The 14705-nt window shown below is 45.0% G+C and overlaps 1 protein-coding gene across 1 annotated transcript in view; it reads right to left on the bottom strand.

Moving 5' to 3' along the window:
• The window catches only part of LOC124606219 (low-density lipoprotein receptor-related protein 4), a 633935-nt gene that overhangs the window by 603483 nt on the left and 15747 nt on the right, over positions 1–14705 (bottom strand). The window contains exon 3 of the mRNA XM_047138193.1: positions 3562–3697. Coding sequence (XP_046994149.1) covers positions 3562–3697 — 136 coding nt within the window. The remainder of the gene's footprint in view (positions 1–3561; positions 3698–14705) is intronic.

Raw genomic sequence — 14705 nt, 5'->3', positions numbered from 1 at the left:
GACATAAGTTTCGCTAGAAAACCACCCAGGACCTGCGTTCATCGATTCTGAAACAACTGGAAGATGTTTTGAATAACTACGGTTTTCCTGCGCCGTATTAGGCATGGTAATGTGTTGTGTTTGTAGAGGAGTTTTCCTATTTTTGTCCATCCCCTGTCTTCCAATTTGGTATATATTGACGGGAAAAAATGCACCCCCAACAGTAGAGTATTCGGGAATACATTCGTATTTAAGTGATTAACATCGCAACATCACAGGTTAATGTGAGCGCGGATAAGCCATTGCAAATGTGGAATGCTATTGCAATAATAACAGGTGAAACCACGAGAATGTTCAATGCAAGCATGCATACAGGCATGCATTGTGTTGCACAAGAGCCAGATGTCAGTTAGTGCAAAGAGAATTCCATGCCTATTGCACTTGGTCAGTCAATACTGGGACGGTTCTGGATGGCGCTGGAGTTGTCGTCCGATGATGTACCACATGTGCTCGATTGGAGACAGATCGGCTGATCGAGCAACATGTCCACATTCTGTTAAGAAACACCCCGTGGGATGCTTTTCATGAATGGCAGTCCAACAGGTCGAATCACCAGACTGACATATAGATTTGCAGTCAGGGTGTGTGGGATAACCACGAGAGTGTTCCTGCGGTAGTACGAACTCGCACCCCATACCACAACTCCGAGTGTAGGTCCAGTGTGTCTAGCACGCAGCAGGCCCTGCACTGGCCGCCTTCTAATCAATACACGACCATCACTGGCACTGAGGCAGAACCAGCTTTCATCATAAAACAGAACAGACCTCCACCCTGCCTTCCAGAGAGCTCTCACGTGACACCAATGAAGTCGCAAATTGCAGTGGTTGGAGGTCAGTAGACTCCACGCTACAGGGCGTCTGTCTCGGAGATGTCCTTGAAGTAACCGATTTGTAACAGTTGATTGTGTTACCGCAGTGCCAACTGCGGCTCAGGTTGCTGCTGCAGATGCAGTACGATGCGCCAGAGCCACACGCCGAACACAATGGTTTTCAATCTTGGTAGTGCCACGTGGCCGACCGAAGCCCAGTTTTCTTCAGACAGTACCTTCCTGTGACCACTGTTGCCAGCGGTTATGTACAGGGGCTACATTCCTGGTAAGTCTTTCTGCAATATCTGAGAAAGAACATTTAGCTTTTCTTATCCCTGTTACCAAACCTCGTTCAAACTCAGTGAGGTGTTGATAGGACTGCATCCTTGTCACCTTAAAAGCATTCTTGGCCAACCTGACTAAGATCAACTCACCCCGTCCAATCTCAAAGGCAACTAATGCTCTCGACCGTTACAGCGTGTATTTATAGCAAACCTGATTTACATTATCATAGTGGCACTACTAGCGCCACTCTTATGCCACTAGAGCGAAATCTGAATAAGCATCATGTTGCGACGTAAAGTCAAGCGCCGGCGTGCCAGTCGGGAACGAGAGAGTAGAGAGGGCTGCGAAGAAGACTTCAGCCAGTTGCACGCTGACCGACCCCTCTCCAGGACGACAACGCGACAGCAGCAGCCTTTATACAAAGAGAGCATAAACGCCGCTCCCGACTAGCCGCGGCCCAGTTGAACAGAACCTTCACAATTAGCGACCTGAATACAAGAGTCAAAGCTCATTATTTTGCTCGTACATTCTAGGTAGCTCAAACTGCAATTGTTATACTGAAGAAATTTCTTATTTTGTCGGTCGCCCTTTCCTTGCGACACTTCTATGCAATTCTCAAAGTTAATTATTGTCGTGTAGTTTTGGTAATAAAACTCATTAATACGATTTATTTGAATGTCTACCGATCCGAGAAAGCAGGTTTTCTAGACACCCCATATTCGACGACTACACAGGATTCAACAGATCATCTTTCAGATGTGGAAACACGACTACCATATTTTTTAGTGTTGCCGATTTTTTAGTGTTGCCGATTTTTTTCCGTGTAGCTGATTAGCTCCAGTTCTAGCATGGTGTGTGCATTTTTTGTTTGGCATCTTTATACACTACTGGCCACTAAAATTGCTACACCACGAAGATGACGTGCTACAGACGCGAAATTTAACCGACAGGAAGAAGACGCTGTGATGTGCAAATTATTAGCTTTTCAGAGCATTCACACAACGTTGGCGCCGGTGGCGACACCTACAACGTGCTGACATGAGGAAAGTTTCCAACCGATTTCTCAATAAACAGACAGCAGTTGACCGGCGTTGCCTTGTGTAAGGAGGAGAAATGCGTACCATCACGTTTCCGACTTTGATAAAGGTCGGATTGTAGCCTATGGCGATTGCGGTTTATCGTATCGCGACATTGCTGCTCGCGTTGGTCGAGATCCAATGACTGTTAGCGCAATATGGAATCGGTGGGTTCAGGAGGGTAATACGGAACGCCGTGCTGGGTCCCAACGGCCTCGTATCACTAGCATTCGAGATGAAAGGCATCTTATCCGCATGGCTGTAACGGATCGTGCAGCCACGTCTCGATCCCTGGGGATGGGGACGTTTGCAAGACAACAACCATCTGCACGAACAGTTCGACGACGTTTGCAGCAGCATGGACTATCAGCTCGGAGACCGTGGCTACGGTTACCCTTGATGCTGCATCACAGACAGGAGCGCCTGCGACGGTGTACTCAACGACGAACCTGGGTGCACGAATGGCAAAACGTCATTTTTTCGGATGAATCCAGATTCTGTTTACAGCATCATGATGGTCGCATCCGTGTTTGTCGACATCGCGGTGAACGCAGATTGGAAGCGTGTATTCGTCATCGACATACTGACGTATCAAGCGGTGTGATGGTATGGGGTGCCATTGGTTACACGTCTCGGTCACCTCTTGTTCCCATTGACGGCACTCTGAACAGTGAACGTTACATTTCAGATGTGTCACCACCCGTGGCTCTACCCTTCATTCGATCCCTGCGAAACCCTAAATTTCAGCAGGATAATGCACGACTGCATGTTGCACGTCCTGTACGGGCCTTTCTGGATACAGAAAATGTTCGACTGCTGCCCTGCCCAGCACATTCTCCGGATCTCTCACCAATTGAAAACGTCTGGTCAATGGTGGCCGAGCAACTGGCTCGTCACAATACGCCAGTCACTACTCTTGATGAACTGTGGTATCGCGTTGAAGCTGCATGGGCAGCTGTACCTGTACACCCCATCCAAGCTCTGTTTACCTCAATGCCAAGGCGTATCAAGGCCGTTATTACGGCCAGATGTGGTTGTTCTGGATACTGATTTCTCAGGATCTATGCACCCAAATTGCGTGAAAATGTAATCACATGTCAGTTCTAGTATAATATATTTGTCCGATGAATAACCGTTTATCATCTGCATTTCTTCTTGGTGTAGCAATTTTAACGGCCAGTAGTGTACCATTTTTATACAGGCACTATGAACCACACGACCAGAGCACCATGCTGCATGCACCTTATGGTTGGCGATAGTTCTGAGCTGTGTGTGTGTGTGTGTGTGTGTGTGTGTGTGTGTGTGTGTGTGTGTGTGTGTGTGTGTGTTATTACCCTTAATAATAAATCTCACCGCAATGTGTTTCGTCGGAGAAGTCGCCGCAGTCGTCCTCGCCATCGCACAGCCAGTCCTCGCGGATACACTTGCGGGTGTGCGGGCAGCGCACGCGGTGGTCAGACGGCAGGCACTCCCCGGTGGTCGGCTCGTTCTGCAGGAAGGAAGCACGCTATACGGCCGTTTCCAAAAATGCGCCGAACGTACACAATGCCACAAAATCACTGTGCCTTACAGGAAACTCTAATTACTGCGGTTAACGTACACTCCTATGATATTCTACACACATCAATATTGACTGGAACACACTCTTCGAAATTCTGAGGGTAGCAAGGTTAAAATACAAAGAGCGAAACTTTATCTACAGAAACCAGTCTTTAGTTGAAGGACATGAAAGGGAAGTAATAATTCAGAAGGGGGTGAGAGAGGGTTGTAGCCTCTCTCCAATGATTTTTAATCTGAAAGTCGAGAAAACAATAATGGAAATCAAAGAGAAATTTCGACAGGGTATTGCGTTTCAGGGTGAAGCAAAAAAGCTTCGGCGATGGAACTGTTATTCTGTCAGATACAGGGAAGAACTTCTTTTTACTTTATTGGCTTTAGAAACCTGCCCATACATGGAAATGTTACACTACATACTTTTTTTAATCAGAGCGTACACTAATTTAAGTCGTACCCTGGCTTAACAAAGGACAGATTTCCACGGAAAACAAATTTCACATCTACAGTGTACTCAAAGGAGTAAAAAGAACGAAGATGTAATACAGGATACACACAGGTAGTATGCTATAAAAATCCTGCTGGTAACACAAGATATGATAAAACGTCACTGGTACACATTTGGGTTTCCAGTTTAATCCGTGTTATTCACTGTGTATATAAATTATCAATAAATGTTGTTTTGTATGTCTTGTAAGAATTCTTTCAAAAGTTTCGGATAGAGAATTGTACATTTTTTCAGGTGTATTAGTACTATATAGACAGAAAATGCGAACAGCATACACGAACCAGATTTGGGTATTACGGTCATATGTATAGACAGTACTCAGACACATACATACAGAAAATACGGCCGAAGAACTTGGAAGAGCAGTTGACGGGAGTGGACAGCGCGGTTGAAAACCGAGAGATCCGAAGAGCAAAACCCAGTCGGACCACGGAAGTTTTCAGTCTGCCTGTGGTGTCACCGCCAGACACCACACTTGCTAGGTGGTAGCTTAAATCGGCCGCGGTCCATTTAGTACATGTCGGACCCGCGTGTCGCCACTGTGTGATCGCAGACCTAGCGCCACCACAAGGCAGGTCTCGAGATACGATAGAGCACTCTCCCAGTTGTACGGACGACATTGCTAGCGACAATACGGACGAAGCCTTCCTCTCATTTGCCGAGAGACAGTTAGAATAGCCTTCTGCTAAGTCCATGGCTACGACCTAGCAAGGCGCCAATTGTAACAGTGCATGTATCTTACGAGTCTCATTTGTATAGCCAAGAGAGATGTATCACCAGGAATAAATAAAGTTAAGTATATTCCAAAGCTACGTATTTTCTTGATAGCAGTCATAACGTATCTTGTTCCAGAATTCACGCCCGTCTGCGTTAGATAGCGTGCCTATCGGCCCCCTCAAAATAAAACTGTGTCGGCACATCTGTCGACACATCATTTGGCGACGAGGATGGGATGACCGTGCCATTAAAGTCCATGATTTCTTGTATGGTCGTCACTTTACCATCATCACAGACCACAAACCTTTGACGTCACTTTTTCATCCGACCAAGCCTGTACCTCCACGTACAGTGCAGAAATTCATTCGCTGGTCTATTTTCCTCTCGCAGTACCGCTACGATATCTTGTATCGGTCCACGGCTAAGCACGGAAACGCCGATGCGTTGTCCCGTTTGCCTGTTGCTGAGGATAAAGCATTCGATTCTTCCGAACTTGCTTGCATGTTCATTGATTCGGAAACCGATGAAGTGGTCGAATCGTTTCCTATTGATTTTCGTCGTGTAGCTACAGCCACAGCTGCTGACCCTGTCCTTGCTACCGTTTTGCGTTTTGTTGCTACGCAATGGCCTTTGTCAAAGTCTCGGATCGAGGATCCGTTGGTTCACCGATTTTTTGCTCACAGGGAGAGACTCTTTGTTCGACGTGGTGTTTTGTTGTTGCGTTCTGATAATGATCAGTCCAGAGTAGTGGTCCCACGTTCGTTACAGTCCTCTGTTTTACGGCTTCTTCACCAAGGACATTGGGGTATAGTGCGAACGAAACAACTTGCTCGTCAGCACTGTACTTGGTTCGGAATCGATGCTGCGATTACGAATATGTGTTCTTCTTGCATGGCGTGTGCCGAACAACAATCCGCACCGCCGCGGAAAGTCTTTGCATGGCCAAAAGCCACTTCCCCTTGGCAACGCTTGCACATTGATTTTGCTGGTCCATTCTGGAATGCTCGATGGTTGGTTCTGGTAGATGCTTTCAGTAAGTCGCGGAAGAGGCGTCCAATTGAAAAACTTGCTACCGGCCATTCAGCTACAAGAAATTATTGTTTTTATAGTTTATCGGAATGGACAGCGTCGTGAAAACTGGATGTAACATTAATATTAATAAAAGAACAACAAATTAATAGTAAGTAGTAGAATTATTTTCACGTGATGCTGAAACAGTTATATTAGGAAACGATGTAGAAGAGTAGAAGGTATATTTTGCTATTTGGGGAGCAAAGTGGAGCTGATATAAAATGCAAACTGCCAAGAGCAAAGATGAATTTCCAAAAGGGAGAAATTTGTGGACATTGAATATACATTTATGTCTTAGGATGCCTTTTCTGGGGGAGTTTGTAAGGGCCGTAGTCTTGCACTGAAGTGAAAAGTGGACGATAAACAGTTCAGACAAGAGGAGAATAGAACATTTTGAAATTTGGTGCTGCAGAAGACTGCTGAACGTTGGATGGCTACAACCGGTGACTAAGAAGGGACCAGTTGACGGGACATAGCCTGAGGCATCAAGGAATTGTCAGTTTGGTAATCTTGAAGATTGGGGAGGGGGGGGGGGAGGGGTCGTGGTAAAAATTATAGAGGGAGACCAAGACTTGAGTACAGTTAACAGAGTCAAATGAACGTAGGCTACTGTAGTTATGCAGATATGAATAGACTTGCACGGAATAGATCAGCGTGAAGGACTACATCAGGATTACATCAGGACTGAAGACCACAACACCAAAAACGCTATACTGTTCTTATGAACTCTTACTTATCATCAAGTGTATATCTAATAGTCTGTTTCCAGCAGGCTCCTGCCAACCATGGCCTAGTTTAGCACTTACAAGCAATAGCAATAGTTATATATTACCGACAAGGTTCATCTGGGGGCGGTCTGCAATGTATGGCAACTAAAGCAAACTTCACAAGCCAAGATCTTTAAAAATGAGTTTTAGTGGATTATTGACAGAGTTATGCTGTCATCGTCGTACCTTAAGCTTTTGAATATGTGGTAAAAATTCAAAAGCACAAGATCCGATCACGACAGCACAGCTTTGAGGAAACTGGTCATCCAATAAAATGAATTTTTAGCGACCTTTTTTTGTGAAGTTTTCTTCCTTTACCATAGGACTAGCTTTGTAGAGTCATGAATTTCAAACATGTATAAAAAGGTGTCGACGCTATCTTCCCTTTTACGGATGACAATGCACGACCACATCGAACTGCGCAGATGGAAGAACGAGAGGATATTCGGTGAGTGGACTTACACGCCAGTTTCCCGTACTTAAATTCGATCAAGCACGTGTGGGATTCGACGAGCAGACGTACTGCAGCACTTCCACACGCACCAACGACCATTCAACAGTTCTCAAAATGGTTCAAATGGCTCTGAGCACTATAGACTTAACTTCTGAGGGCATCAGTCCCCTAGAACTTAGAACTACTTAAAACTAACAAACCTAAGGACATCACCCACATCCATGCCTGAGGCGCCTAGAACCGCTCGGCCACCTTCGGCCGGCAACAGTTCTCAAATGCGTTGGTGGAGGAATGGAACGCCCTACAACAACTCCTTACCAATTGTGCGGCGAGCACGGTAGTACGTTAAACATCTTGCATTGCTGTCCGTACTGATCACACACCTTATGAGGAACCACTTCCCGCCTTTTGTAACGTCCAGGGGACCATCAAACCTCGCGGTGTAATTAATGTCTTTGAATAAAAGTGCCATTTCTGTACGTCTCGTGGCGTATTTCTTTCAGTTACCTACAGCACCGTACTGTACTGTACTATACAGCAGCAGTTCATTCTATGTATGGCCCAAGTTTCACCGAGATATGTTTCTTGGCAGTGGTACTCATGAAGAAAGTACTTTCGTCCATACGCTTTCGTACAGCATATTTTGTAATCGTACAGTCATCATAAAAATATACGGACTGAGGAACAGCGGCCGGTCGATTTGTGTTAGAAACGTTTAACATCGACCATCATTTTTGAAAATTTTATTTAGGCTACTAGTTTCATCGCCGCAATAGCGTCTTCCTCAGGCTCCAGTACATCGAACACCCGGAGTATTCCAGTCGTACGTGCATATAACACAGGAACAACTGTAGTAAGTGAATTCCGGACAAGTCTGTCCAACTGTGTGTGCTCACTGCACAGGTAACAGCAACTGTGATACATGTGGAAAGAGCACACACTGTCCGAAAGACTTGTACGGAATCCAGTTACTACAGTGGTTCCTCTATTATGTACACATACGAATGGAATACTCCGGACATTCGATGTATTGGCCTGAAAAACACGCTATTGAGACGTTGAAACTAGTAGCCTAAATAAAGTTTCCAAAAATAACGGCTGATGGTACATATTTCTACTAGAGGGTATTTTTTGTTTGTTTATAGGTACACGTGTGCAGTCGTGCTACACATTAGAATCCCCGAGCCAGGATTCCGTAGCCCGCCGCTACAGGACATAAAAAGAATGGTGTGGAGTATCGTGCGGTGATTCGATTTCTGCATTTCGACGGGAGCAACGCTGCAGCAGCCCTAGCTAAGATGGAGGAAATGTGGGCAACATCGCGTCGCCATGTAACGCGTGATTAGGTGGTGTCTACGCATACAATGTTGTCAAACAAATCAAAATGACGAAGAACGAAGTGGCAAACCATCTCTATTTGAATAACCGGGAATTGCAAGAGGATGGGAGGCCCTGTGCTCTAAGACGGCATATGACAGCCGAGGTGACAATGGAAAATAATCATTCACTGGTTAGCATCAGATCAGCCGTAGAGCACTTTTCAACACTTAGCACATTTTTAACACGGCTAATTTGGCCGCCCGCTGTGTTTCGCGACTGCTCACGCCATCTGAAAAAGACAGCCGAGCCGAAGCAGCAGCGGAAATGTTGCAGCTGTGTCAGGCCAGTCCAGATGACTTCTTTAGCATCTGAATCAGCATGCAGTAGTGCTGGGGGTATCGCTATGACAAAGGAGCAAAGAAAGAGGTTGAAATATGTCGAATTGCCACTGCCGAAAAAGGCGAAGACCCAACCGTCATTAGGCAAGATATGTTTCTGTCAAATGGCTCTGAGCACTATGGGACTTAACGTCTGAGGTCATCAGTCCCCTAGAACTGCTTAAACCTAACTAACCTAAGGACATCACACACATCCATGCCCGAGGCAGGATTCGAACCTGCGACCGTAGCGGTCGCGCTGTTCCAGACTGTAGCGCCTAGAACCGCTCGGCCACTCCGGCCGGCTGTTTCTTTCAGTTTAGGTCTAGGTTTCTATGCGGACAGTGTAATACTTCAATTTTAAATTTTAGGAACTGTCGAAATCATTCGTAAATATGTGATGACAGTGGAGTTTTGTTTCTGAAAAGGTCAGTTTGTTACTGCACAAGCAGCAAGTTATTAAGCGATATTTTTAATTATGGAGCAAACTGTCAATGTCTGTCTTCTCTTGCTAACACCGACGAAGCTACTACTATATCGATGTTGTGTTTCGAACGATAACCTCAGCACGACGCTTTTCAACAGAAGACACTTGAAGGTGGCACAGCTGGGGCTTCTCCTTAAGCCACTGGCCTTAATGAGGAGAGGCCGCTCTCAGAACACCGTGCCGACCGGCCGCCGGCCTTTGACCTCCCACAAACAATCAGCCTGGAGACATCAGCTTCGTAGATTTTGGCACTGCCAAGAAGGCATTTAATTTAGCATTAACCCCAGCAATATCTGCCGAAAGGGTGGTTGTGAAGGGGTATTTGATGCTCACTTTTCTTAAGTATTGCAATCCAACCGCGTACCGTATATTTTAAAATTTGGAAAAAATTATTTATTGTTTTTAATGAATTCTTCTACCAGATTTTATAATGGTTTTAAAATTTTTCAGGTAAACTTAATCCAAAAATTAAAGTAGGTAGTGGTAGATGTGGCTTCCAGAACTGATGTCATATTAAATATTTTCAGTTTCTGGACCCTACCTACACATAAGTACCTCTTTAAAAATTATGTTATCGCTGAAAGTCAACAACAACTGACGAAATATACATTTCTTTATTTTTTTTAATGGTGTCATAAAGTACGCCGCCGCCCCACACCCCGTTGGTAGTGTACATGATTGAAAATGCGTTTGTACTGCTAAGATAGTGTTTAAAGAGTCCACCTGCTTAGCTGGATGGTAACGTGCGCGCGTCCCATGCAAGTGCGTCCGAGTTCGATCCCCGATGTGGTACACAAATCAGAAGTTGAAATGAATCGACATTTTGCGGAAAATTTCGTCAATGCTAACTCTATATAGTACCCACATCAAGAAAAAAGTTTTGCATCACCATGGTTCCCAGAAATCCTGAGACTGACTTTGACTGTGGATATTGTATCACAGACACAGTCCCTTTGACTGTACAGAGATGTCACTAAACCCGCTCAAAGATGTAAACAACCATGCATGAGCAGCGCCTATTAGACGGAGGGGGTTCGACAGCCGATCAGATCCAGTCATTCAAAAATGGTTCAAATGGCTCTGAGCACTATGGGACTTGACACATATGGTCATCAGTCCACTTGAACTTAGAACTACTTAAACCTAACTAACCTAAGGACAGCACACAACACCCAGTCATCACGAGGCACAGAAAATCCCTGACCCCGGGAACCCGAGCGCGGGAAGCGAGAACGCTACCGCACGACCACGAGCTGCTGACTCCAGTCATTCCACCAGGAAGGAGGTACACGGCTCGTGTCGTCTGGTTTGTAGTTCAACGACGACTAGACAGTCAAAACGGCGGTTCTATCGCGTCCGCATTGTTACTTTGAGGAAGGGATCTCAGCAAGGGAAGTGTCCAGGCGTCTCTGAGTGAACCAAAGTGATGTTGTTCGGACATGGAAGGGATACAGAGAGACAGGAACTGTCGATGACATGCCTCGCTCAGGCCGCCCAAGGGCTACTACTGCAGTGGATGACAGCCACCTATGGATGGTGGCTCGGAAGAACCCTGACAGTAACGCCACCATGCTGAATAATGCTTTTCGTGCAGCCACAGGACGTTGTCTTACGACTCAAACTGTGCGAAGTAGTCTGCATGATGAGCAACTTCACTCCCGATGTCCATGGCGAAGTCCATCTTTGCAACCAGACCATCTGAGAGGGAGTTTTGTGTAGTTCATGGCGGCTCGACTACAATTCCACAATGATGTTTGTGAGTTCTTCTATACTGAGCTACTACAAAGATGGCTCGCTCGTATGTCAGCTAGCAGTCTGCAGTTGCAGACATGGTTCTCAACGTCTGCAGACCTGACACCATGTGATTTTTACTTATGAGGTTATATCAAAGATAGTGTTTCACACCTCCCTTTCCCATAACATTGCTGACTTACGAGGAGGTATCAGGGCAGCTATAACTGACATCGATATGGACACTTTAGAGCGAATAAAGACTCGACTTTTGCCTTGTGACTAATGGTTCACACATTGAACCTTTGTGAACATGGGCCGGCCGGAGTGGCCGAGCGGTTAAAGGCGCTACAGTCTGGAACCGCACGAGCGCTACGGTCGCAGGTTCGAATCCTGCCTTGGGCATGGCTGTGTGTGATGTCCTTAGGTTAGTTAGGTTTAAGTAGTTCTCAGTTCTAGGGGACTTATGACCACAGCAGTTGAGTCCCATAGTGCTCAGAGCCATTTGAACCATTTTTTTGTGAACATGGCAAAAAAAATCTTGAGTTACTTTTTCCATATACATAACCTATAGCACCTGATATCAGTATAAACATGTGTTACAGTCAGTTGAATGTATCTAGATCATTCTGAATAACCATGTAAAAGATACATTATGTATTGGACATCATGTATAGCGACTTAGGGTTGGGATGAATTGGAACGACAGTGGGATTCTAAAGTTTGCGAGATTTGTAGGATTTATGATCTTCGAATTGGAGAAGAGGGTATTTAATGAGATGGAAGAGTTGCATGTGAGAGAAGTAAGATAGATACGGGATTTGAGACAGAGTATTTTTTTTAATCTGTAATTGTCTATCCATGAAGACAGAGTGGACCTTCCCACTTATGATCCACTGCAGACTCAGCATCTCTTCGGTCAGTTAAGAGGCCAGCTGGTAGGGTGATAGAGGGTCTCAGTTCGCAATATTTTGGTAGGGGATTTACAGATTCGGTATTTGCCTCCGCAACGGAGGAGAACCACCCGAAAATCTTGGTCACAACAGGGAATTGGGAACTATTTGTAATTTAATTCTGAGACAATAGGTTCAAGGCAAGTACATAAAGGCCTGTGAAGTCGATGACTTACTTGATATATGCAGTGTACCTCGGTCGCTGCCGGTCGCAGGCGATAGGAACGATAACGACTATTGAACTTATTACCAGTAACAATTAGCACTTCATGTCGTTAAGTTTTACCTCTGGCAAAGCAGCTTCGTTATGAGTACTGTATTCAATGTTACTTATTCATCAGGAAGATGAAGATGACATTTGGATTAGGTGAGTGGACAATACTGAAAGGACAAATTTTCATCGATACTACCACCAAATCAGTAGCAGGGGATGAGGTACTTTCCCGTTTCCCTAAAGTTTTTTATACTTTGTCTCGATAAAATCATAAACCATATTAGACCGTGCAGCAGTTGTCAGCTGACTTAAAGCACATGCTGCAAGGGACAGTGTGAAGCTCTAGCAGCGTTTTCAACTTAAGCGTATGGTAGAATCCATCTGTAGGCTTCCACGATAAATCAGTTAATTATTCTACTAATGGTGGCAACTATGAGTGTACGTTCAGCTTAAATAATTGCATGAAATACAGTCTTCAGTTTAATGTTACTGTGGGAGTCCTTTGAAAGAGTAACTGCTGGCATTAACAGAAACAGGTATGCTCTGGATAAAAGAGCATCGGTTCGAAACAACGTACAGGACAGGATAGCAATATTAAGACAGCAGGTCGATACCAGAGCTGAAAAATTGAAGAGCGGTGTCAATATGCAATCTATTGTTTGTGCTGTTCTCGGTGTCCAGCCGGGTGCAGTCGTCATCGTAACATGATGTTTAGACAGCGTACGTTGCCGTCATTTTACGGTGATACCACTAGGGTGAGCGTTTTCGCTACATCCCGCATCCATTACAGCGTGATCATTCTCCACCCCTTCCCCCAATACCTGGTCGCAGGACGCGTCGGGTGGAGTGGTGGGGGGACGGCATCGCTGAGGCCTGGGCGAGTACCTCGGTCCATCACAGCTTCTGTAGCCCTCTTCGGGGGCGGAAGTGGCTCCCGGCCGACGCTGCTATTTTACTTGCCTGAGTGCTGGGTCCTAAGGTTTGCTTAGGGTATAGCCGCTGTCTTGTCGATCAGCCCGTCAGCTACTCGAATTTTAATAGCGTCCTTCACCACGCCGTCCCAAAACGATGAGCTCCGTCCTAACACTTCTGGAAGGGGTAGGGCGAGATCAGAATAGAAAGGAGGCAGAGAGTAGTGAAGTCTCTCATTCTACAGACAAGGTACGCTCTGTAAGTAGGCTGTTTAGGTTTTTATATTGGTAACGCCACGTAGCGCTCTGTATAAAAATCACTGGCGGTGCTGTGTGCAGTCTGTGGCTAGTTTGCATTGTTGTCTGCCATTGTAGTGTTGGGCAGCGGCAGCTGGATGTGAACAGCGCGTAGCGTTGCGCAGTTGGAGGTGAGCCGCCAGCAGTGGTGGATGTGGGGAGAGAGATGGCGGAGTTTTGTGATTTGTCATGAACTGCTATATATATTATGACTATTAAGGTAAATACATTGTTTGTTCTCTATTAATATCTTTCATTTGCTAACTATCCCTATCAGTAGTTAGTGCCTTCCGTAGTTTGAATCTTTTATTTAGCTGGCAGTAGTGGCGCTATCTGTATTGCAGTAGTTCGAGTAACCAAGATTTTTGTGAGGTAAGCGATTTGTGAAATACATAGGTTAATGTTAGTCAGGGCCATTCTTTTGTAGGGATTTCTGAAAGTCAGATTGCGTTGCGCTAAAAATATTGTGTGTCAGGTTAAGGACAGTCGTGTATAATTTTTCTAAGGGGACGTTTCATATGTCGACCCTTAGCCGAGGATACCTCACTGGAATCTTCTGATTTTTTCTTGTAGTTTGTGTAATTAGTATAGCTTTTGTTTATTGCTAGCGCGTAATTGTAGAGAAAATCTCCTTTGTAGTTGCAGTTTTTCATTGTTGTACAGTAAAACAGTTGTGGCATGCATGTAGATTTGCACCAAGTATTTCGCAGCTGCGTTTGCAATTAACTACATATTATTTTCAGTGCTATGTTAAAGTGTTCTCTTATTTTTGCTCTTCAAATTGTGCTTTTCTGTGTTATCGTGTGAAATATTGTGACAATAATGGCGTGTGAAATACGTAATACTAGGCTCCAAAGTAAACTGAGAAATGACAGTGAAGACGAAAGTAGTGTGTTAGCGCCGCAGAGTAATGAATTAACTAATGTTCAAAGTAGTAATTTGGTAATTGTGCATAGGGAAATGGAGCGGGCGGCAAATAATGGTGTAGACAGTGAAACAAGTAGTGAACAGGGAAGCATTATCGATCGATCAGTCCTCAACAGCTCGCCTCAGGAATACGAAATGACAGGACACAATCTTGCAAATACTGTAGATTCAGGTTTTGGGTCCTCACCGTTTTCTCAAATAAGTCAAGA

The sequence above is a fragment of the Schistocerca americana genome, chromosome 3 (genome assembly GCF_021461395.2).
Source record: "Schistocerca americana isolate TAMUIC-IGC-003095 chromosome 3, iqSchAmer2.1, whole genome shotgun sequence".
NCBI lineage: Eukaryota > Metazoa > Arthropoda > Insecta > Orthoptera > Acrididae > Schistocerca > Schistocerca americana.
The sequence above is the reverse complement of the archived record's forward strand: the minus strand, read 5'-3'. Positions and strand labels throughout refer to the sequence as shown.